General features: G+C 45.3%; 1 protein-coding gene across 1 annotated transcript in view; it reads left to right on the top strand.

Moving 5' to 3' along the window:
• Positions 1–3,193, top strand: part of LOC138666462 (zinc finger protein 850-like) — a 137,453-nt gene extending 134,260 nt beyond the window's left edge. The window contains exon 16 of the mRNA XM_069754685.1: positions 1,859–3,193. Coding sequence (XP_069610786.1) covers positions 1,859–2,425 — 567 coding nt within the window. The 3' untranslated portion in view covers positions 2,426–3,193. The remainder of the gene's footprint in view (positions 1–1,858) is intronic.
• The last annotated feature ends 23,138 nt before the right edge of the window (positions 3,194–26,331 follow it).

Here is a 26,331-nt window from a genome sequence, read left to right as displayed (position 1 = left end):
CGTGGTGATTCATACCTGGGTGGTTATTTGGCCCCATCGGTTTTTTCCTGATATGCAGCCAACCTTATTCTCCCCTTATTTATAGGGTATTGATATATAACTGTTTTTGCACTAGTACTTCTGGTACCAACGTCTACTCTGTTTCTAGTTCGGCCACCCATATGAATAAGGACACGCCTGCTGACATCACAGGGGCAGATCCTAGAAGAGATGCGACACACCATCTGCAGAAGCCCTAATGTGACAAAATTTCAGAAAATCAGAGCTGTAGGAATCCCCATAAAATGACGCCATTTTGGAAATTATAATCCTCAGAGAACTAATCTATTGGAATAATGGCAATTTTTGATTCCATATACAATTTCCGGAAATTAGCACACAGTGGATGTAGGGGAAAAAATGGCAAATGTGCCATTTTATTACCCAACACATAGTGCCCTGATTGTGCTCCAGGAGACACACACACACGTTAAATTAAGTGGGTTCTACTCACTAGAGTAATGCTAAATACATGTGGTTTGGGCATACTGAAAGGCCCAGAGGTGAGGGGGAAATTTGACTTTGGGAGAATGGTTATTGCTGGATTGGTTAATGGAAGCCATGTTAATTTTCAAGAGCCTTTGAGCCACTAATAATGTGGAAACTTCCTGTTTTTCCACTGACAGATGATGGACCTGAGTGGGGACTTGTTTTTTGTTAGATGTATAGAAGTTTTTATTGGTATTAAGTTCATCAACATAATGTTTCTGTGCGGCTTTTTGTTCCATATTTGGGAGGCAGAATGAACAAACAGTTGAACACCACGCTCCACTGGCTCATCCTACAGTATGAGATTTTCTATTAGACTGTGAGCTGTCATTGTCTTGGTGAAAAATTCAATGTTTTTACATAATTTGCCATTTTTACAGACAGTTGAAGTAGAAATGGTAAATGACATTCAAGATATTTGATTCAAAAATAATAACTGGTTTATATCTTGGCAGATGACTGTACCGGGAGATCAGAGGAACAGCTGACGTCTTTAATTTTTAGATCGGATGATTTTGAGATCCCACTGGATACAATTGAAGTTAATGTCATTACTCCAGATATACCATCATCCGTTCACAGCAAAGACCTATCATCTGATCCTTTGAAACAGGTCCTGTCTTCTGATTCATTAACGACAACTAAGGAAATTCAGAATCACAAAATAAGCATTAAAAACGGAAATACTCCTAAATCAAATACGCCGTTTTCATGTCCAGAATATGGAAACCGTTTTCCCATCGAAAAGTCTTTTCTTAAACATCCAAACATTTACACAGTGGAGAAAAGATTTTCTTGTTCCAAGTGTGAAAAATGTTTTAAACATAAATCCCATCTTGTTAGACACCAAAGACGTCACACAGGGGAGAAGCCTTTTTCCTGTTCAGAATGTGGAAAATGTTTTAAACAGAAATCGGCTTTGGTTACGCACCACAGAACCCACACGGGGGTGAAACCTTTTTCATGTTTAGAATGTGGCAAATGTTTTAATGAGAAATCAGTTTTGGTTAAGCACCAGAGAACCCACTCAGGGCAGAAGCCTTTTTCCTGTTCAGAATGTGGGAAATGTTTTAACCAGAAATACAAGCTTGTTATACACCACATAACCCACACAGGGGTGAAACCTTTTTCATGTTCAGAATGTGGCAAATGTTTTAATGAGAAATCAGCTTTGGTTAAGCACCAGAGAACCCACACAGGGGAGAAGCCTTTTTCCTGTTCAGAATGTGGGAAATATTTTAAACAGAAATCGGCTTTGCTTACACACCAGAGAACCCACACAGGGTTGAAACCTTTTTCATGTTCAGAATGTGGCAAATGTTTAATCGAGAGATCAGCTTTGGTTAAGCACCAGAGAACCCACACAGGGGAGAAGCCTTTTTCCTGTTCAGAATGTGGGAAATGCTTTAAACAGAAATCAGCTTTGCTTAGGCACCAGAGAACCCACACAGGTGTGAAACCTTTTTCATGTTCAGAATGTGGCAAATGTTTTATCGAGAAATCAGCTTTGGTTAAGCACCAGAGAACCCACACAGGGGAGAAGCCTTTTTCCTGTTCAGAATGTGGGAAATGCTTTAAACAGAAATCAGCTTTGCTTGGGCACCAGAGAACCCACACAGGTGTGAAACCTTTTTCATGTTCAGAATGTGGCAAATGTTTTAATCAGAAATCCGTTTTGGTTACGCACCAGAGAACCCACACAGGGGAGAAGCCCTTTTCCTGTTCAGAATGTGGCAAATGTTTTAATCAGAAATCAATTTTGTTTAACCACCAGAGAAGTCACACAGGAGAGAAGCCTTTTTCCTGTCCAGAATGTTTGAAATGTTTTAAAAAGAAATGTAATTGTGTTATACACCAAAGAACCCACACAGGGGAGAAGACTTTTTCATGTTCATAATGTAGGAAATGTTTTACACTAAAATCTACTCTTTAACATCAGAGAAATCTCAATGGGGAGAAGCGTTTTTCATGTTAAGAATGTTGGAAATGTTTTACCCGAAAATTGTATTTCTTAAAGGGGTTGTCCATTACTAGGACAACACCTTGTCATTCCTCATGTTTGTCCTCTTTCAAATAAAAACACTGATACTCATTTTGCATGCCTGCGCTGTTCAAGGGTCTTAGCAGTCACGTTGCCGGGGATCATGTGAGGTTGTTACATAACACAAGCCCAACGCGGAATCAGCACTGGCTTCACTGCTCCTGCAGGCAACATGTAAGTTTTTAACTTTTTACAAACAATGGATTAAATAAGACAAATTTTAATTTTTTATGGAAATCACCTGGTGCTCTTTTTTTCTTTTTTTTGCCTGCATTTACAAGTGGACTCTAGCGACATTGAACCTGGTACCCGTGGTCCTGTGATACTCTGGTGAGCACTGTGAAAATCTTTTTTCCCATGCTGATTGATTCACTGTTCCTGCCTTGGGATGTATCGAACAACAAAAGGAAGCCAAGGCTGCGGTTGCTCTCTGGCTTGACTTTTATTGTTTGATGTGTCCAAAAAGTGAAGATAGTGAACCAAGTTTAAGAATGCACTTGCTTTCAAAAAGCATTTGGAATTATACTAGTCTTTTCCCTATGTTTTCTATGATCTTTAAATACATTTTCCCTGCATGTTTCAACCAAGAAAGAAAAAAAGAATATATTTTTTAACTTTGAAAAAATAAAGAATTCATAACTTTAAACATGTCTTGGAATTGTAGAGTAGAAGCTGGATAAATCTTTTCCATTCCAGTGAGAAGGGGTTGTCCAAGTAGTGGATATCCCCTTTAAACATCTAAAATCTCACACAGAGAGAAATCATTATCATACCTACAGTAGAGTGTGAAAAATAAATTACTAGAAAATCATATTTTGTTGACCATCAAAAATAACTCAGATGGGGCGAGGCTAAGACACTGAAGAGAGCAGACATGCAGCACTGTGCTCTCCCCATCATTTTCACAAACACCGGGTTCCTGCCTAGTAAACGGCAGGTTGTTGTCTTGGTAAGGCTGGAGGAGACACCAGGGAGCCGACAGGAAGGATTTGAGTCAGCACTTGTGCCGGAAAATGGCACATGTGCAGACCTGAGGCAGCGGCGCGCTGGATGCGCTCGGAGTCGAGAGACATCTGCTATGCACGGTCAGTGACTCACCAGGTCGATTCCCAGGTGAGTTGAAGACATCGAGGGAGCTGAGGAGAGCGCCTGTGGGCTGGATGCTGAGGCCTGGGTCCCCTGGAGACTCGGGACCGCTGGTGGCAGGAACTGACCTGAGGTGTGGCGGCCATCTTGGGATTTCCCTGGTACGTGGAGAAGACATTGGAGTTGGAGGAGAGACACGACGAGGCAGGCAGAAGATCCTGAAACAGCTGGGGAAGATAGCTGGCTAGCTGTAGCAGAGGTACGGGGGTTTACAGACTAAGGAAGGTGAACAACTTTTCCCCTCTTCCCCCCTCCCCTCATTGTTTGGAGTGATTTTGCAGCACCCCAGAGTCCTGGTCGTTGCAGTAATGTTATTCTTCCATCAGGGGGAGTGATGTTACGTCTGAGGGCAGTGAAGGAGATCTTCTGTCCAGGTATCACAACCACAAAACACACCTCACACTCCAGTCCGCCAGGGGGAGCCATGCTTCTATCTACTAGGGCACTCCTCACACTTGGGTAAAACTGGTGGGTTGGTTAGTAAGTTAGGACAGTCAGCCCCGACCGAGTTTGGCAGAGGCTGGTTGGAGTGATCTCCAGTCAGATCCAGACTGCGGTCTGAGGAGGACAGAAAGTAAACGGAGCTGCGCCTGCATCCCATGCGGCAGCATCCTAAGAAAGGACACGAAAGGAAGTGTGTTGCAGTGAGTGATAAATTAAGTCATAGCAACAGGAGAAGAATATCAGAGGGAGACCAGCTAGGAGCAGACTGCCTCCTTCTGAAGGGCAGTATCTGTAGCCAGAACACTGAGGGAGTAAGGATCTCTATGCTTTACTTCAGAGACTGGCAGGACAGTTGATTCCATGTTGGCTGCCCGACCATATACCCAGGAGGCACGGTGGCAACTTGTGGAGGCCGGGGCGTCTCTAGGGTTCCTATAAAAAGCCTCAGGCCACCAGTCATATGGGTTTGCCCTATCAGTCAGGGGGACAGAGAGAAAGAGACTTAACACCTACGATAGTTGTGAGGACCTCACCGAGGAGCTCAGCAGGGAGGAACTACAACACTCAGGTGCTAGAGGAAGGCTACTGATTTCCACCTGGATAAGAGGACTCTGGAATTGCCTTCAGACCGGCCAGACTCTGCCTACCCTGTGGTCTCTACCCTGGACTGTGGATGCTGAAGCCTTCAGTAAAGGTAAAGAGACTGCAACCTTGTGTCCTCGTTATTCACTGCGCCTTACATCATCCACCATCTACACTCTGGGAAGCCCTGGGGACATACTTCACCTTTGGGAAGGTATACCATCTAGCTGCCATAACATCACCCCCGCGGACCCCTAAGCAGCGTCGGTCACCCTAACCAAACATGAACACTATAATTCCTATAAACACTCTGCCTTTTATTGGGTGCTTCTCAAAGGGCCACGTGCCGGGTCGGGCCACTATGACATCCCCCAAACCTAAGGACCCGGTACCGAGTACCCCATTGCCCTGACGTGGGGGCACTACAACTTTGGCGTCACAAACAGGATCTACTTAAGCCTGAAAAATCGGGTCATGTGCGCCTAGGAACTGTGCCAGAATTGTATTTGAACTGTGAATTGCTTAAAGACTGTGTTTTGCCATTTACCGCCAAAATTCCCGCCAAAACCGCCGCCATTGCAGCACCATGTGGTGTGCTGGAGGAGTGGGGTTTGTCATTGTGGGTGTAGCCTGGAAGAACGGCGCGAAAGTGGAACCGGCCCCTCACAGATACTACTATGTCCGGGACATATGCCCATCAACGAAAAAAGGTCCGCCTCCTGGTCTGGGATGGTGGAGGACGAAGGAACCGCCCTCCGGAGGAGGAGCAAAAAGCCGCTGGACGCCATTAGGCAGAACCTGGTTGGCAACATGGTGAGCGGAGGTCGCCCGGAAGAGGGGGAGAATACCAGCAACCGTCCCAGCCAATGGGAGCAAAGCGGAACCCTGCCAGGTCGCATGAACCAGGAGGTTCTGGGAGCAGAAGTAGAGGAGCTGTGTCGGCAGCTCCGGAGCTTGCGTTATCGTGCGACTGCCGGCCCTGCGGAGCAGCGATGCAGCTAGCTGCCAGAACCCCAGCCTGCAACAGTAGACCGGCACCGAAGACACCACGGAGGTAGGTAACGACACCGACCATGCCACGGTAGCCGAAGAGCCCCTGCTAGTGGCCATATACTCACCCCCGCCACCACCACCTGGCCGAGTGTGTAGCCACATCGAGTGTGAAAGGCCGTGGGAGACCCTAAAGACCTCCAACGTCCCACTGCAACCCACCAAGCAGACTGTGAACGTCCAGGGAGAGTGGGTGACATTTAAGTGGACCCATACCACCACTAACCTAATCGGGTTCCCTGGGGAGGCCCAGCCAGAGGGGGAGAGCATTGAGGTAATCTCCCAGCAGGATTACCGCCAGCAGCTACATCGGCAGCAGGAGGAGTGGGCCAGGAAGAAAGCTTAGATGCCAGGCCGACCGTGAGAGACCTACAGGCCAAAGCTCAGGCTAGGCAGATGACTGAGGATGACTGGGGCCCACAGCGTTATGGGACCATTGTAACCTTCCGCCTGCAGGGAGGCTGGGCCTTCATAAAAGAGCCAGGCCTCTATCCGGAGGTGTTTGTGAACAGGCGGGATGTGGAGGCACACATCACGGAGGGACACCCAGGTCGGGATCTGTATCCAGGTGACTGTATCACGTACACGCGGCATTGGGGAGACAAGGGGTGGTATGCACTCCTTGTTTACAAGTACAAGCCGGAAGTCACTGCATCACCGTCCCACCGCCCTGCACCCGTGCCTAAGGAAACGCCACACGCTCCACCCGAACAGGTGACCCCTGCACTGGTCACCATGTGTTCAAAGTGCACCCAGACCTCAGTAACACGGACAACTGTGAGTACGCAGACCCCTATCCAGAGTGAGGACACACTCTACGTAGTACCCGGTGGTAGCCATTATCCAACAGGACTACCCCCCACCGGTACTACCCCCAGAGTGGCATAACTAAACCTCGAAAACCTGAAAATTGTATATAGTTCTTAAAAACATTTCCCTGTTTTTGCTGCTTTAAAACCCATCTAGGGTTATTCCTTAAAGGGGTCCCGCTTTAAAGGGATCCTCAGATTTGCACAAAGTTTCATCATTGTTTTAAAAGAACTGCAGAATCATGAACTGTGCATGATCACAAACCGTCCACTGTACATAGTTTGCACCTTCTTAAAGGTGTTCTCTACTGGTTTTACAAGAAGAGCTTTTTGAAGAGACTGTTCATGATGACATCGTGAAAGTTTTTGCTGCTTTAAAAGTTAATAAGTGACTTCTGTATCGATACTTTACACTACCTCAGAGAAAGACTTGACTCTACCCTTAAAGGGATTGTTTACTAGTTGCACTGTGCTAAAAAGTTAATATATTATGGAAATTAATATAATAGATAGTGAGTTAATGCAATAAAGAGAAATAGATAGTAATAATGTTCGCATGGCCGATAGTATGTAGTTAGAAAGTAGGTAATAGTAAAATGTTTGATAAGGCACTTTTGAATAAAATATATGGGGCTTGTCAAGGAACATCAGCTAGGCGGAGCTGGTACGTAAGGAGAGTAGCTGAACAGGTGTGAGAGTCTGTAGCTCCTAGTAGCACGTTTGATGTACTTTGAGAATAAAATGTTAAATGATGTACTTTAGATAAAATTGAGGTTTTAGGAAAGGAAATGCAGTGGGCCCGTGGGGGTAGACAGATAGTCCTGCATGTGTAGAGGAGAGATAAAAGAAAATGCTGATTTGCACTTTAAGGGTTAATGATAGTATGCCCTTAGAGGTTACTTGCACTTAGTAGATAGAATACCTGTATGGGTAATTGTGTTTCATAGATAGTAATTGTTTTCCATTTGCTCTTAAAAGTCGTTCGCACAATGTAAATATGTTATTGTTTGTAACGTTCAAGTGTTCTCACCTCCCATAAAGGGAAGCACTGTTAACTTGTTTATTAGCATTTCCAAAATTTTGCATGTCTTTTGCTGGTGTATTCCTGTCTTCTTTTTTCCCAGTCCGGGAGTACTGGATTTAACGGGGGGGGGGGGGTTTGTGCAGCGCCCCAGAGTCCCAGTTGTTGTAGTAATGTTATTCTTCCATCAGGGGAGTGATGTTATGTTGGAGGGCAGTGAAGGAGATCTTTTGTCCAGGTATCACAACCACAAAACACACCTCACACTCCAGTCCGCCAGGGGGAGCCATGCTTCTATCTACTAGGGCACTCCTCACACTTGGGTAAAACTGGTGGGTTGGTTAGTAAGTTAGGACAGTCAGCCCCGACCGAGTTTGGCAGAGGCTGGTTAGAGTCAGCTCCAGCCAGCTCCAGACTGCGGCCTACGGTAGGAAGGTACACGGAGCTGCGCCTGCCCCACGTGCGGCAGCATCCTAAGAAAGGACACGAAAGGAATTGCATTGCAGTGAGTGAACAACGAAGTTATAGCAACAGGAGTGAAACATCAGAAGGAGACCAGCTAGAATCAAGGTTCCTCTTTCTGCAGCGCAGGACCGGTAGCCAGAACACAGAGGGAGTAAAGAGCTCTATGCCGTTACTTCAGAGACTGGCAGGACAGTTAATTCCACGTTAGCTGCGCGATCATTTACCCAGGAGGCAGGGTGGCAACTTGTAGGGGCCGGGACGTCACTAGGGTCCCTATAAGAAGCCTCAGGCCACCAGTCATACGGGTTTGTCCTATCCTTCAGGGGGACAGAGAGAAAGAGACTTAACACCTACGATAGTTGTGAGGACCTCACCGAGGAGCTCAGCAGGGAGGAACTACAACACTCAGGCGCTAGAGGAAGGCTACTGATTTCCACCTGGATAAGAGGACTCTGGAATTGCCTTCAGACGGGCCGGACTCTGCCTACCCTGTGATCCCTACCCTGGACTGTGGATGCTGAAGCCTTCAGTAAAGGTAAAGAGACTGCAACCTTGTGTCCTCGTTATTCACTGCGCCTTACATCACCATCTACACTCTGGGAAGCCCTGGGGACATACTTCACCTGTGGGAAGGTATACCATCTAGCTGCCATAACATCACCCCAGCGGACCCCTAAGCAGCGTCGGTCACCCTGACCGAATACCACAGGTGGCATCACGAACATTATAATTCCTATAAACACTCTGCCTTTTATTGGGGGCCCCTCAAAGGGCCAGGGGTCGGGCCACCGTGACATCCCCCGAACCTAAGGACCCAGTACCAAGTACCCCATTGCCCTGATGTGGGGGCGCTCCAATTTCCTGGGGCAAGCTGGAGACACTTGGCCAGTGTGATAAAACTCTATGCACTTGCAAGCTGCAGGGTGCTGATGCCATCTAGTGCTCTTTTTGAGAATTGTGCCTGTTGAACATAATTATGCAGCAAAATTGAGTAGGGACATAGTAACATAGTAACATAGTTAGTAAGGCCGAAAAAAGACATTTGTCCATCCAGTTCAGCCTATATTCCATCATAATAAATTCCCAGATCTACGTCCTTCTACAGAACCTAATTGTATAATACAATATTGTTCTGCTCCAGGAAGACATCCAGGCCTCTCTTGAACCCCTCGACTGAGTTCGCCATCACCACCTACTCAGGCAAGCAATTCCAGATTCTCACTGCCCTAACAGTAAAGGATCCTCTTCTATGTTGGTGGAAAAACCTTCTCTCCTCCAGACGCAAAGAATGCCCCCTTGTGCCCGTCACCTTCCTTGGTATAAACAGATCCTCAGCGAGATATTTGTATTGTCCCCTTATATACTTATACATGGTTATTAGATCGCCCCTCAGTCGTCTTTTTTCTAGACTAAATAATCCTAATTTCGCTAATCTATCTGGGTATTGTAGTTCTCCCATCCCCTTTATTAATTTTGTTGCCCTCCTTTGTACTCTCTCTAGTTCCATTATATCCTTCCTGAGCACCGGTGCCCAAAACTGGACACAGTACTCCATGTGCGGTCTAACTAGGGATTTGTACAGAGGCAGTATAATGCTCTCATCATGTGTATCCAGACCTCTTTTAATGCACCCCATGATCCTGTTTGCCTTGGCAGCTGCTGCCTGGCACTGGCTGCTCCAGGTAAGTTTATCATTAACTAGGATCCCCAAGTCCTTCTCCCTGTCAGATTTACCCAGTGGTTTCCCATTCAGTGTGTAATGGTGACATTTTCCCCCAGACCAAGCATTCTCATTTTGTGTACCAACCTCTTGTGCGGCACAGTATCAAACGCTTTGGAAAAATCGAGATATACCACGTCCAATGACTCATCGTGGTCCAGCCTATAGCTTACCTCTTCATAAAAACTGATTAGATTGGTTTGACAGGAGCGATTTCTCATAAACCCATGCTGATATGGAGTTAAACAGTTATTCTCATTGAGATAATCCAGAATAACATCCCTCAGAAACCCTTCAAATATTTTACCAACAATAGAGGTTAGACTTACTGGCCTATAATTTCCAGGTTCACTTTTAGAGCCCTTTTTGAATATTGGCATCACATTTGCTATGCGCCAATCCTGCGGAACAGACCCTGTCGCTATAGAGTCCCTAAAAATAAGAAATAATGGTTTATCTATTACATTACTTAGTTCTCTTAGTACTCGTGGGTGTATGCCATCCGGACCCGGAGATTTATCTATTTTAATCTTATTTAGCCGGTTTCGCACCTCTTCTTGGGTTAGATTGGTGACCCTTAATATAGGGTTTTCATTGTTTCTTGGCTTTCATTGACATGACTTTGTAACCCTCTTACTATTAATATCCGAACCTCTAATGCTATCCTATCAATTCATACTGAATAACCAGTCATAAGACTTACTCTCATATTGCATACATAATTTGGGGAAAGCATTATGAGTCCTAATAAATCACAATCTGCAGCTGACAAGCTGAGGAGCTACGCCAGGGGAAAGAATTTGACGACAATTCAGAAACCCTTAAACAAATTGTCTCAAGGAGAGACATCAATGTCACAAGAACCAGAGGATATGGATTCAGAACCCACTCTGAAACAGGTATCCGCACAACTGCTAACTGACATTCAAAGCAGCACAGCTTCCCTGACTGGGAAAATTGAAGAGGTTAAAACTGATTTGGGATTCCTCCGCAATGACATGTCAAATCTGGGAAAGAAATGTGGAGGACAAAATCTCGAGTCTGGAGGACCAAACGGTGCTCTGGCCAGAACGTATCTGAGTGACAGAACATAACATGGAAATGTGCTTACAAAATTAAAAAATTATGACTTTGTGGAAAAATGGATATGTGATCTATTTCTGGGAGCCACCTTCTCTGCTGCATATGGGGTGGAGAGGACACACTGTGTGGTTTCTGGATTTTTCAGCTGATTTGCAGAAACGGAGAGCCTCATTTATATCAACTAAGAGACGCCTGAAAAGTTCCAATGTGATTTATTCAATGGCATACCAAGCCAGGCTAATGGTGGTAGATGGTGAGAGGGTCATTTTCTTTCTGAATCCAGCGGAAGTAGAGGAATGAATTTCCGGGAGAGAAAGGCACCAGTGATAGTAATGAAAATCCATATTAATCTGAAGAGTTTATTGTATTAACATTGAATTTTATGCTTCAGATGGAGACTTTTAACCTGATCCCAGCAAGTTACTGTTTAAAAATTGTTTGATGAAAACAAAAACTGGGGGGGGGGGGGGGGTTGCGGACCAAGGGTCACTTCCGTCTGTCTGTCCCGGATATTCATTGGTCGCGGCCTCTGTCTGTCATGGAATCCAAGTCGCTGATTGGTCTCGCCAGCTGCCTGTCATGGCTGCCGCGACCAATCAGCGATGGCCACAGTCCGATTAGTCCCTCCCTACTCCCCTGCAGTCAGTGCCCGATGCCCGCTCCATACTCCCCGCAGTCACCGCTCACACAGCGTTAATGCCAGCGGTAACGGACCGCGTTCTGCCACGGGTAACTCACTCCGTTACCGCTGCTATTAACCCTGTGTGACCAAGTTTTTACTATTGATGCTGCCTATGCAGCGTCAATAGTAAAAGGATCTAATGTTAAACATAATCAAAAAATAAAAAATCATATACTCACCTTCCGCCGCCTGATATGGTTGGTTCAATTGGTAAAAAAAAGACCTGGAGGGTAGATTTATTTTTATCTACTATAAGGAGCAAATGGCAGTGTAATCAATGGGAGGTATGTGTCACAGGGATGGCTGCTCCCTGTGATCTAACCTGGAGTATTTTTCTTTAGTGCACATGAGCACTAAGATGTTGTTTAGTGCACCTGGGACCGGGTGGCGGGTAGCTGTGAGAGATAGGCGGGTCTGGCTACCCGCATACCTCACCTGTGGGTATGGTTACAGCCTACATAATGAAGGCTGTTGTTTGCACATGGTCTGTGTCTTGGGAGATAGAAGGCCTCCTGTGTGTGTGGCTCCAGACCGAGCCTGCCTGCTGGGCATTACACCAGCCTGTGTGCCCACAGGCCTGAGGGATCAGCGAGCCCGGCTAAGGACATTTTGTGTTGCTTTGCATGCTCTGAAGGCCGTTTACCTTTTGTTGTGCTTAGGGGTTCATGGAGCAAATAAACCCGCACGGATTTTCTCTTAAAGAACCGTACCTCCTGGCTTCCTCCTGCTGCATCTGAGTAACTACTATCCCTACAATTGCTGCTACACTGCGGGCATCGGTCCAGGAGGTACCTAGGAGGATTTCAGCAGGTGCTTGCTGTGGATCGGTGGGTCCACAAACTCCAGGTGGCTTGTTGTGGATCAGCAGGTCCATGAACTCCGGGTGGCTTGCTGTAGATTGGCTGGTCCATGAAATCTGCAGAGCAGAACCTGGCAGAGCTGTGCAGAGAGGTGCAGAGCCTTGTGGAACCATGCAGAGAGGTGCAGAGCTTTACAGAGCAGTGCAGAGCCTCACTTTGCGAAGCCATGCAGAGCCTTGCGGAGTGGTGCAGAGACTTGCAGAGAAGTGTAGAGCCGCACTGTGTGGAACTGTTGGGGCAGGTAGACTGCCGTGCACAGGGGTGAGGGGCCTGAGAGGGCCATGGAGATTCCACGGTGTACACCCCAAGGAAGGATGGTTGCCCGAATGGTGGTGGAGTCCCAAAATGGGTGTTAACCCAAAAATGGTGGAGTCCCAAAGGGGGTGGAGTCCCAAAAGGGGTGGTGACAAAAGGAGGTGGTGGAGTGCCAAAAGGGGGTGGTGGCCCAAAATGGGCAGCGGCGTATGCACTGAGGGACTGTTGGTGGGATCAGTGTTCAAACATGGATTATGTGCTGACTTTCCATCTGACAAGATGTCGCAGAGCTGTACTGTGGAAACGAATGTAGAGTGCATGACTGGAATTCTGGACCCAGGGAGCCCGCTGACCCTGGTGAGCACCACACTCCCTTTCTATCTGGTCCCCGGAAGGAAGATGGATGTCTACTGCATCCACGAGGTCCCTATGGATTATTTGGTGTCCAAGGTAATCATTGAGACACTCACGATTTTTAACAGCCATGACATCCCTGTAGTCCTGGGCTTGCCGTACCCTATTGTAATCGATCAGGACATTGAATTGTTTTTGGGAGGAAAGGGGAGTGTCTCATTGCTTAGAGGGGATCCAGAATGACCTTAAAGGAGCCCCACCACAGCAGGCGGCTAAAGGGGTTCCTGTTAATGTGATGCATAAAGAGGAGGAGGTAGCACCCCCTAAGGTCTATGTCCCAGAGTTAGGTGTGACCGGGGAAAAGTGTGGGTCTGACCAATTTGGGGACTTAGCAGAGGAGACCAAGAGTGTGACCGTTAAAAACAGGATAGCTCCAGGAAAGGGGTCCGACACATGTTTAAGTGGGGACTTGTTGTTCCAGGGTTACAGGGTGAGTAGTGGTGACTACTAGGGTTGAGCGACCTTTACTTTTATAGGATCGGGTCGGGTTTCACGAAACCCGACTTTTTCAAAAGTCGGGTCGAGTGAAATCGGCCGATCCTATAAAAAAGTCGGGGTCGGGGTCGGCCGAAACTCGAAACCCAATGCAGTGCATTGGGTTTCCATGGTTCCCAGGGTCTGAAGGAGCGGAAACTCTCCTTCAGGCCCTGCGATCCATATTTTAGTGTAAAATAAAGAATTAAAATAAAAAATATCGCAATACTTACCCTCTGACGCGCCCTGGTACTAACCGGGAACCTTCCTTCCTTAGAATCAGCCTTCCAGGACCTTGCGGTGACGTCGCGGTGACGTCGCGGCTTGTGATTGGCCGCGCGGCCGCCCATGTGACCGCTCGCGCGACCAATCACAAGCCGCAACGTCACCGCGACATCACCGAAGGTCCTGGAAGGGCTGATTCTTAGGAAGGAAGGCTGCCGGAAAGAAGCAGGGCGCTTCCGAGGGTGAGCATATTCCTATTAGGTATATACTCACCCTCGGACGCGCCCTGCTTCTTTCCGGCAGCCTTCCTTCCTAAGAATCAGCCCTTACAGGACCTTCGGTGACGTCGCGGCTTGTGATTGGTCGCGCGAGCGGTCACATGGGCGGCCGCGCGGCCAATCACAAGCCGCGACGTCACCGCGACGTCACCGCAAGGTCCTGGAAGGCTGATTCTAAGGAAGGAAGGTTCCCGGTTAGTACCAGGGCGCGTCAGAGGGTAAGTATTGCGATATTTTTTATTTTAATTCTTTATTTTACACTTAAATCTGAATTCCGATACCAATTCCCGATATCTTAAACATATCGGGAATCGGTATCGGAATTCCGATTCTAGATTCAAAAGATCGCCGACTTCATGGCCGACCCCACACAGGGGTCGGGTCGGGTTTCATGAAACCCGACCTTGCCAAAAGTCGGCGACTTTTGAAAATTTTCGACCCGTTTCGCTCAACCCTAGTGACTACCATTCAGACTGTGATGCAAGAGAAAAAGAATGCGGTAAGGTGGACAAATGGCAGGTCTTCCTTTTGTTGCTGGGGACATGGCGGTCGCTGAAAGGCAGGAAAGGCTACACCCTGGGAGAAGAGGGATAGAGAAGAGACAGGGTCAGCGGCAAACCAGGTTAATGTCCTTGATAAGAAGGTCACTTTACCACTGACAACCCGCAGCACAGAGGTAGTCGATGACATGGAGAAAAGAAAACTGACCTAGGGTGGTGGTAGGGATCCAAGAGCTACACTTGAAGTTGTAGAAGAACTCTGAGAAAAAAAAACAGAGAGCCTGTAGGAGAAGTTGTCCGAATCGACTGCTGCCACCCAACAACGAGAGGATCAAATCGACAAAATGACAAAGGAAATGTGCGAGCCGACAGCTTCTGCCAGGTGGAAGTTCACGTCCAAAGCTTGGAGAAAGAGCACAATGAGGTCTGTCAACAGCTGGCAAATGAGAGGTTGAAGGTGTCGAGTATGGAAGCCGCCAACTCTGTGCAGCTGGATCAGGTGCATCATCTGGAGTCCGAGCTCTTGGCAGCCAAAGCTCAGCTTGGAGAGAAGGAAGCGCAGGAGCAAAGCCACTCCACTAGGGAGAAGCTGCACTCTGTTCGGCAGGAGGATGCAGAACACATGTCTAAGCTGGAAATGACCTGCTGCAACAAAGCGCAGGAGCTGGCTAAAGAGTTTTCTCATGGGAAACAAAAATTGGCAGATTTACAGGCTGAATTAAAGCATATGGAAGAACTGAAATCTGAGAAAATCCCAGCATTGGAGTCAAAAATAAGTGCCATTTGGGAACTGACCTCAGGCTTGGAGGAGAAGAACGCATGCATCAGAGAGGCCCATGAGAAGCATCAGCAGGAGATTCTCTGTAGAGAGCACAAGCATCGTGGCCTGGCAGGGGAGCGGGATAAAGTTCTCCAGAGCTCAAGATCGAGGAGGCTAATGCCCAGCTCCAAAAATACATGGATGACAAAAAAAATGAGCTCTTCGCTCTATAGAACAAACTGTCATGCTCTCTCGATCTGATGGCAAAGAAGGAGAGTAAGCTGGAGAGCCTGACCAAAGAAGTAGTCTACAGGAAGGAAGAAATCCAGCAGGGGAAGTGCCAAGCAGACAGTCTCACAAGGGAGGTTGACGTCTTGAAAAACAGCTCTGACTCATAGGACGAGAAGATCAAACACTATGTCCAAGAAGATGAGACTTTACTTTTCCAGTGTGTGGTAGAGGTACCCGAAGACGTGCGAGAAGCTTGTGCCAGTGAGGCTGCGCATGAGGCATTTAGAAAGGTGTTGGAAGCGAGTAGTGCGAACTGGGCGCCAGACTCATAAGCAGTTAGTTATACTGTCGAATAGGGAAGTCACAGTGAATCGGGTGTCTAACCTGAGTGACATGAACCTACACTGTCTTCGCACAAAGCAGATGATCCTGTTGAGGAATAAGGAAGCCGCTTGATGTCTGGAGCATGCAAGGAAAGCTCAAGGTCGGACGGAGTTTGTGGAAGACATCGTTCAAGTGTCTAGAAATCTGATGAGGAAAGTCATTGGGAGACTTGTAAAAGTGATGCAGGAAATTGTGAATAAGTCCGGTGTGAGATGGTTCCATTCTTTGTGGTCGGAGCAAGGGAGAGCCTTAAAAATATTCAAATACTCCTGGAATATTGCATGGCGTACCTAAGAGAGGTAGAGCAGCTAATACCTGAGAGGGTGCAGATCAATATACAGCTGCAGGAAATTCTAAGTAGATGCCGCCCCTTTCAACCCGAGGTCTGGAGAGACTAACAGTTCAGTAAAGGATAGAAGAGTTATAAGTTGTGACTCCTCTGTTAGTTCAGTGCTAAGTGGCCTAGGCAAGAGACACTGTAGTGGACGTGGTGACAGAGAGTCAGACCAGACAGAAGGTATGGGGCCAAGGGAATCGCAACATCATACTGACCGCCAGGCATGGGGGTGGTCTGACAAAGGGGAACCGATTACTATTAATATAATATCCTCTGTTACAAAAGAAGTATTTTCTATTAATCAACATCTAAATTGTGCTACAGATTTTGTAATTTATATGATTGAGAGTAAATGTGTAAATGTAAAAAACAGTATGTGGGGAGGACTATACAACCACTACACTTCAGATTAAACTCCCACAGACATAATATACATAACATAAGGGGTTTCTTTTACATGGACTTTCCAGGCATTTTACTATTGTACACAAGAGAAAAAAGTATATTTCAGCTCACCCTTGCCATTCCATCCGAAGTGGTAAGTGTTGGTCCGAGCTCGGAGACGAAGTGTTGCTGCCACAACGCTGAACAACGTATTGGAAAAGAAGAGATGGCTCCAGCTCCAGGAATAAAATGTAGAGACTTTATTCGTGCATATTAAAATGCTGCTGAAACATGACCGGCATGGTCAGTGGGGGAGAGTGACCAACACCCGAACTGGACTCGTTTCGAACACAGACGTGTTCTTAGTCCTCAGTGTGTTGGTGGAAACACAGGTAGCTATAAAAATGTTCACAGCAGGTGAATACAATTAAAATAAACATGTGATTTGACCAAATGAACACAACAGAATGAACAACTAAAACTGCAACAATTCAGCTGGCATGAGTAATTATAGGGAACATGCTAATTTAGAAAAAGTTGAAAATCTGAAGAGATCTAAGAGAAACGGCAAGATCAATTAATAATGGAGCATAATTTCCCTTCTAAGATTTAACCCTGAAGGGACTCTGGTATTAAGCCTAAAAATCCAGAAAGCCTCTCTCACGTAATTTCTTTTCCCTATCACCACCCTGTGTGTCCTTATGTATCTGTTCAATGGCAAATGTCTTGAGATGAGTGGTATGCCTGTTATGATTTCTTATAAAATGATTAGATAGATTGGACACATGTCGAAGTGTAGGATGTACTATGTTATAAAGATGTTCTCTAAATCTTTCTTTAAACTTCCTGATGGTTGATCCAACATAGTACATTCAGTACATTCGACAATGTAAACCTAATAATCAGAATTACAATTAAGACATTTTTTTATGGGAAAAGTGGTTAAATTTTGTGAACAGTTGAAATTTGCATTTTTTTCTTCATGTAAGCGCATGTTTTACAAAAATATGATCCGCACTTGAAACAACCTGTAGTAGATAACTAGTCTGCATGATTTTTAGTCTTTTTAGAATGCAAAAAACTGGGTGATAAAACGTTTCCTAGAGTAGGAGCTCGTCTTGATACGATTCTAATACCGTCTTTCAGGATGGGATCCATAGTATGATCATCTCTGAGTATATTTAGATTACGTGTGACAATTTGAGAAACAGATTTGAAAAATGTGCTATAGGTTAGAACTAAAACAGGCTGTGCCGAGTACGCATCACGATGAGAGTTATTACTGGATGTAGTGTTTAACTCAGTGCGACTATCAGTCACCTTCGGGTCAATGAGTTCTGACCTTTGCTTGGAATCAGCATATTAAAGGCTCTGTTTAAAGTCCAATTAGGATATTTTCTGTGATGAAGACGTTGTTTAATGATTGATTTTTCACGGCTGAACGACGATTCAAGGCTGCAGTTTCTGCGTGCTCTCAAAGCTTCACCTAAAGGAATGGACTGGATGGTATGTGGGGGATGGAAGCTTTTTGCATGTAAAATAGTATTACCTGCGGTTTCTTTCCGATAAGTGTAACTTCTGATGTTTTGAAAAGGAATACCTTGTAGACAAAGGTCCAAAAAATTAATACTATCTTTCTTCCATAAGTGAGTAAACTTTAAATTAAAAGGATTGTTGTTAGTGTAAAAAATGAAGTTAAATATAGATTCCTGATTTCCTTCCCGCACAAGTAGTAAATCATCAATGTATCTGGAGTACCATTTGATGTTTTCCAAAAAAGGGTTATCATAAAAGTAAATATAGTATTCTTCCTACCATGACCTTGTTAAATTAGCAACTGAAGGGGAGAATTTAGCTCCCATTGATACTCCATTTGTTTGAATGAAAAATTTACCATCAAATAAGAAATAATTATGTGATAACAAAAATGATAATGTTGATAAAATAAAAGACTGAAAATCATGAGAAAAATTACTATACTTAGGTAAATGAAATTCAACAGCTGTCCATGCGACCTTATGTGGGATAGAAGTATACAATGAGGAAACGTCGCAGGTGAGCCAAGACCATTGCTGATTCCAAAGGACCCCTGAATCGTCTCAGGAGCCAGAACAGAATTCCTCATTAAATGTCCTTAATTTATCATCTACAACTTTTTCTGACACTGACATTAAATTGTTATTCCGTGGCTTGAATTTGCTCCTACTAATAAAGAATTGCATGTTTTTTCCACATTAAAGGACATAAATAAATTTGTTCGAGACTTAACAATCAAAAGACATTTTTTTGAAGAGCCTGACAAAAGGATTGATTCGACACGTATTTTTCTTACCATGCTCTTGGATATGGACTCTGAAAATTCACCAGTGAAAGATATAAACTCCATTTTATCTTTCAAAATTAAAAATCCTACTTTTTACCCAGTTTAGTCCAGAACCGAAGCCATGGATCGTTTTTAAGAATCAGTTGAAAGAGAAATTCGTGATCTTGTTAATGAAACAGTGCCTCTCTCAGACAAATCAAATCTGTCCAGAAGTGAACGGGATTCCCTTGCTAAAATTAAGAACAATTCAGACATAGTGATTAAAATGTCTGATAAAAGAGGGTCAGTAGTCATCCTGGATAAAGTGGACTACTTTAAAGCCATTCATGATGTGCTTGCGGAAAATGACATTTATAGTGCATTGAAATCAGACCCTACTTCAGAATATATGTCACTTATGAAGCAGCTTATTGATAATGGCTTTGATTTGGGTTTTTTCACCAAACAACAAGTAGAATATCTTTATGTAGATGATCCCAAATTTCCTATTTGACATGCATTACCGAAAACCCACAAATGTGTTTTCCCTCCTCTCATGCGACCCATCATTTCGGGCATATGCTCATATAGTGAGCACCTTGGTGAATGGTTGGATACCATTTTACAACCATTGGCACGTGTCCCTGGTTATTTAACCCCTTTCTGACATATGATGTACTATCCCGTCGAGGTGGGGTGGGCCTGTATGACCACCGACAGGATAGTACATCATACGCGATCGGCCGCGCTCACGGGGGGAGCGCGGCCGATCGCGGCCAGGTGTCAGCTGCCTATCGCAGCTGACATCCGTCACTATGTGCCAGGAGTGTAATATAAAGGCACAGATGATTGGCCTCGGGGAGACCAAAACATCCAACACCGCGGAGACACCATCACGTGTTTCTCAACGCAGTGATTCCAGAACACTGCCCCCATCCCTTATGGGAAATATGCATATGCATGTAAAGAAGCTGCGGAGACACCATCACGTGTTTCTCGACACAAGCAGTGAATAGCCAGGCCTTTCCCCGGGAAGGAACAACCACGGGAAGGGCAGCATCCTATGAAGGAAAGCCACCTATGCCAAGCATGGTATCCATCCACAGACAGCTGTTTCGGGGTTTTTGCCCCTCATCAGTGTGGAGTAGGAATCTGGCTATTAGGAGCAGTGCCTAGTAAAAAGGCTATAAAGGCACAGATGATTGGCCTCGGGGAGACCAAAACATCCAACACCGCGGAGACACCATCACGTGTTTCTCAACGCAGTGATTCCAGAACACTGTCCCCATCCCTTATGGGAAATATGCAGATGCATGTAAAGAAGCTGCGGAGACACCATCACGTGTTTCTCGACACAAGCAGTGAATAGCCAGGCCTTTCCCCGGGAAGGAACAACCACGGGAAGGGCAGCATCCTATGAAGGAAAGCCACCTATGCCAAGCATGGTATCCATCCACAGACAGCTGTTTTGGGGTTTTTGCCCCTCATCAGTGTGGAGTAGGAATCTGGCTATTAGGAGCAGTGCCTAGTAAAAAGGCTATAAAGGCACAGATGATTGGCCTCGGGGAGACCAAAACATCCAACACCGCGGAGACACCATCACGTGTTTCTCAACGCAGTGATTCCAGAACACTGCCCCCATCCCTTATGGGAAATATGCAGATGCATGTAAAGAAGCTGCGGAGACACCATCACGTGTTTCTCAACGCAAGCAGTGAATAGCCAGGCCTTTCCCCGGGAAGGAACAACCACGGGAAGGGCAGCATCCTATGAAGGAAAGCCACCTATGCCAAGCATGGTATCCATCCACAGACAGCTGTTTCGGGGTTTTTGCCCCTTGTGCCTTTATAGCCTTTTTACTAGGCACTGCTCCTAATAGCCAGATTCCTACTCCACACTGATGAGGGGCAAAAACCCCGAAATAGCTGTCTGTGGATGGATACCATGCTTGGCATAGGTGGCTTTCCTTCATAGGATGCTGCCCTTCCCGTGGTTGTTCCTTCCCGGGGAAAGGCCTGGCTATTCACTGCTTGCATCGAGAAACACGTGATGGTGTCTCCGCAGCTTCTTTACATGCATCTGCATATTTCCCATAAGGGATGGGGGCAGTGTTCTGGAATCACTGCGTTGAGAAACACGTGATGGTGTCTCCGCGGTGTTGGATGTTTTGGTCTCCGAGGCCAATCATCTGTGCCTTTATAGCCTTTTTACTAGGCACTGCTCCTAATAGCCAGATTCCTACTCCACACTGATGAGGGGCAAAAACCCCGAAACAGCTGTCTGGAGTAAGGTTTTCTGGAGCAATCCAGACCCTTTTGCAGAGAATTCTGTTTTTATTTCTGTGGTCGTTTGTACCGACAGCTTTGAAGATGAGTTATGTGAAGAACACCATCCGAGTGACGTTGGAGCCATCTATCTGGGCAAGGAACAGCGTTGTCTTTATCGTTCGTGACCTTATTGAGGAAAAGGCTGGAGGAAAACGGGAGAACATCTTTAGTATCAATGAGTTCCCTAATCAAGGTAACTACGATGTTACTTTTATGTCGGAGCATTATTGCCTGAATGTCTATGAGTGGTTTCGGAATCATGCCGGAGATCCCTGTTTGAAGGGAGTCAAATGTGAACCACTGTTTGGTCTTCAGGAAAGGCAGGTGACTATCACTGTCTATAACCCCTTTACTGAACCTGCATTGTTGGAGAGCTTTCTCTCACAGTACTGTGACTTTGTTTCAAAGGGAGAGAAGCAAGTAAACTGCTTAGGAATCTTCAATTGTCGATACAAGTATCGTGTATGGTTCAGAAGAGATCCTGGCAGTGTGGGTGGGTTCAGACACCCTCCGGCGAACTTCTCTGTGGCAGGGCATAGGGGTTTCCTGACGTACCCTGGGCAGCCTCTGTTTTGCAGGAGATGTTTCTCTTTTGGACATGTCCAGGCAGACTGCCAGAAGGGGCAGTGTTGCCGAAACTGCAAGAAGGAGGGGCATATGGCTGGTGATTGCCCGATCGCTAAGACCTGTGACGTGTGTGGTAGTAGTGACCACATGTATAAGGATTGTCCGCGGAGGGCGCCTAGACGCTCAGAGAGTGAATGGAGAGAGGAGGAGGAGAGAAGGAGGAGGTTGGCGATTATCAGAAAGGAATCTGAAAGAATGGAGAGAGAGGAAAGGAGGGAGAGGGAAAGACGCTCTGTGGCTCCAGATGACATTGTGCTAGCACCCCGTGGTGCTATGAGTGATGCACAGAAGGAAGATAAGGAGTTTTGGTTGGCGGCAAAAAAAGTAGAGAAGGGGTTTAAGAAGAAAGAAGAAGATCAGGAAGAAGATGAGGAAGAAGATGATGACTCTACTGTGCCTGAAATGTTTTCTCTTGAGGAAGCAATGGATGCAACGGAGGAAGACGTGCGCATTTCTGAAGCTGAGAGCCCTGTGCACTCCTCAGATCCTCAGAATATTGGAGGGCTTTCTTCAGATGTGGACAGGGGTGGGAATAAGTGTCAGAGGGAGGAGGATGGGGAAAGTGATGAGGCATGCAGTAGTTTGCCTAAGAGAAAAATTGGGCCGGCTATAAAAAAATGGAGTGAGCACGAAGGGGCTAGTGGTTCAGAGACTTGCTGTTCAGTCCAAATGGCAGAGAAGGACAATGGTGATACTGGGTAAAATGAAAGCTCAGTGGATCTGTTGTTTTTTTTTCTCTCCTTTCTGTGAGTCTTGACCTTTGTCAAGGGCTATTTGTGTAATGTGTGTAGTTTTGTGGTAATTTTTGCATTGTTTTTTGTTTTTATAGTATGGGTTTTTCTATAGTTTCTCAAAATGTGAGAGTTTTTAAGAAAGCGAGGAGGAGAGCAGCAATTCTGGATTTTTTAGCTATGCAGAGTGCATCTATTTTTTGTTTGCAAGAATGTGGAATTGTGGATGGTGTGAAAGGGGATGAGTGGTCTTATGGTGCGTCTGTATGGTCTGGTAGTGCAAATAATAGAAATGATGGTGTGGGTATTTTAGTTAAGGGGCAGGAGGTGGTTTTGAATAATTATTTGGTGGGGAGGTGTATCTTAGCAAATTTTGAATATAAAAGTGCTAAGTTTTGTGTTATCAATATTTATGCGCCAGTAGAAAAAAATGAGCGTAAGTTATTATTTGAAAAAGTGAAGCTTTTTGTTCCAGGAAGAGTGCCTGTGGTGATTGTGGGTGATATGAATTGTGATGTGGGGGGAGTGAATGTGGATGTGTCTGGAAAAGTTTTGCTGGAGTTAGTTACTGACTTTGATTTGAGTGATATGCAGCGTGTGTGTAAGGTTAACCCTTTGTTAGATACCTTTTTTTCTGATAGTGGAAGAGCACAGTCCAGGTTGGATTGTTTTATTTCTAAAAATATTATTCCTGTTGGATATAAGCAGGATAGGGTCGTTTTTTCAGACCATGTTTGTGTGTTGTGCGAGTTAGATATTAATGTTAGTGGTGTGTTTGGAAAGGGTTTGTGGAAATTAAATGTGAAATTGCTGGAAAATGAAGATGTGAGGAAGGAGTACAGTGCCTACAAGTAGTATTCAACCCCCTGCAGATTTAGCAGGTTTAATAAGATGCAAATAAGTTAGAGCCTTCAAACTTCAAACAAGAGCAGGATTTATTAACAGATGCATAAATCTTACAAACCAAAAAGTTTTGTTGCTCAGTTAAATTTTTATAAATTTTAAACATAAAAGTGTGGGTCAATTATTATTCAACCCCTAGGTTTAATATTTTGTGGAATAACCTTTGTTTGCAATTACAGCTAATAATCGTCTTTTATAAGACCTGATCAGGCCGGCACAGGTCTCTGGAGTTATCTTGGCCCACTCCTCCATACAGATCTTCTCCAAGTTATCTAGGTTCTTTGGGTGTCTCATGTGGACTTTAATCTTGAGCTCCTTCCACAAGTTTTCAATTGGGTTAAGGTCAGGAGACTGACTAGGCCACTGCAACACCTTGATTTTTTGCCTCTTGAACCAGGCCTTGGTTTTCTTGGCTGTGTGCTTTGGGGCGTTGTCTTGTTGGAAGATGAAATGACGACCCATCTTAAGATCCTTGATGGAGGAGCGGAGGAGGTTCTTGGCTAAAATCTCCAGGTAGGCCGTGCTATCCATCTTCCCATGGATGCGGACCAGATGGCCAGGCCCCTTGGCTGAGAAACAGCCCCACAGCATGATGCTGCCACCACCATGCTTGACTGTAGGGATGGTATTCTTGGGGTCGTATGCAGTGCCATCCAGTCTCCAAACGTCACGTGTGTGGTTGCACTAAAGATCTCGATCTTGGTCTCATCAGACCAGAGAACCTTGAACCAGTCAGTCTCAGAGTCCTCCAAGTGATCATGAGCAAACTGTAGACGAGCCTTGACATGACGCTTTGAAAGTAAAGGTACCTTACGGGCTCGTCTGGAACGGAGACCATTGCGGTGGAGTACGTTACTTATGGTATTGACTGAAACCAATGTCCCCACTGCCATGAGATCTTCCCGGAGCTCCTTCCTTGTTGTCCTTGGGTTAGCCTTGACTCTTCGGACAAGCCTGGCCTCGGCACGGGAGGAAACTTTCAAAGGCTGTCCAGGCCGTGGAAAGCTAACAGTAGTTCCATAAGCCTTCCACTTCCGGATGATGCTCCCAACAGTGGAGACAGGTAGGCACAACTCCTTGGAAAGGGTTTTGTACCCCTTGCCAGCCTTGTGACCCTCCACGATCTTGTCTCTGATGGCCTTGGAATGCTCCTTTGTCTTTCCCATGTTAACCATGTATGAGTGCTGTTCACAAGTTTGGGGAGGTCCTTAAATAGTCAGAAAAGGCTGGAAAAAGAGATAATTAATCCAAACATGTGAAGCTCATTGTTCTTTGTGCCTGAACTACTTCTTAATACTTTAGGGGAACCAAACAGAATTCTGGTGGGTTGAGGGGTTGAATGGCCCTCTGAAAAGACTTTTCACAATTTAAAAAAAAAAATAAACAAAGAAATAACATTCTTTTTTGCTGCAGTGCATTTCACACTTCCAGGCTGATCTACAGTCCAAATGTCACAATGCCAAGTTAATTCCAAATGTGTAAACCTGCTAAATCTGCAGGGGGTTGAATACTACTTGTAGGCACTGTATGTGAGAAATTATAAACAGTGGTGTAAAAGTAAGGAAAGTTTTGGGAATGTTTGTGAGTGGTGGGATTGGGTTAAGAGGCAGACAAAAAAGTTTTTTAAAAGTGTGGGGTATGAATTTGCGGCAATTAAGAGGGGAAAGTTTGTTAAGTTGAATGCCCGTTTATGTTTATTGTATAAATTGAGGGAAGGAGGAATGGAGGTGGAGGAGGGGATAAAAAAGGTTAAAAAAGAAATTAATGAGTTTTTGGAGGAGAAAGGGAAGAGTATTATTTTTAGGGCAAAAACTGATAGAATGGAGCAAGATGAAAGGTGTTCAAGGTTTTTCTTCAAAAAGGTTTTTGGGAAAAAGCAGAGTATGGGTGTTTTGAATGCAGAGGATGGAAGAGAGGTAAGTGGGGAGGATATGTGTGAACATGTGGCTAAGTTTTATGAGGAGCTGTATGCAGTGAAGTGGAGGGATGAGGCTTTGGAGGAGGATGTACTAAGTGTATTAGAAAATAAATTGAGTGAGATGGAGAGAGAGAGAGTGATGGGTGAGGTGACAGGTGATGAGGTATGGAAGGTAATGAATAGCATGGCGTTAAATAAGACTCCAGGAGAGGATGGTCTTCCTATAGAGTTTTATAGGGTGATGTGGCATGTGATTGGTAAGGATTTTGTGGATGTGTGTAAGTATATGTGGTCTAGTATGGAGGTGGCTGAGAGTATGCGTGCAGGGATGGTTGTGTTAATGCCTAAAAAAGGAGATTTGAAGAGTTTAAAAAATTGGAGACCGATAACGTTGTTGAATTGCGATTATAAGATCTATGCGAAAGTAATGGCGAATAGGATGCGTGATGTGATAGAGAGTGTGATTGGGGATGAACAGTGTTGTGCGGTGCCTGGGAGACGTATACATGAGTGTGTGTGTATGTTGAGAGATTGTATGTGGGACTGTATGAATCGGAAGAAGAGTGTATTTGTTTTGAGTTTGGACTTTGAAAAGGCGTATGATCGGTTATCACATAGTTTTTTGTTCCGGGTATTATTGAGAATGGGGTTTCCGCCTGATTTTGTTTGGAGGGTGAGGAGCTTATATAAAGACATTTATAGTTGTGTTTTGATGAATGGTTCTGTGGGTAGAAGAGTGAATGTTTTTTCAGGTGTGCGACAAGGTTGTCCTTTGTCTCCTGTGGTTTTTATTTGTGCGATTGAACCGTTGCTTTGTATGTTGAGGAAAGATAAAGTGATTAGAGGAGTA

The sequence above is a fragment of the Ranitomeya imitator genome, chromosome 2, assembly GCF_032444005.1.
Source record: "Ranitomeya imitator isolate aRanImi1 chromosome 2, aRanImi1.pri, whole genome shotgun sequence".
Classification (NCBI taxonomy): domain Eukaryota; kingdom Metazoa; phylum Chordata; class Amphibia; order Anura; family Dendrobatidae; genus Ranitomeya; species Ranitomeya imitator.
Note: the sequence above shows the minus strand (reverse complement) of the source record. Positions and strands in the feature narration are given on the sequence as shown.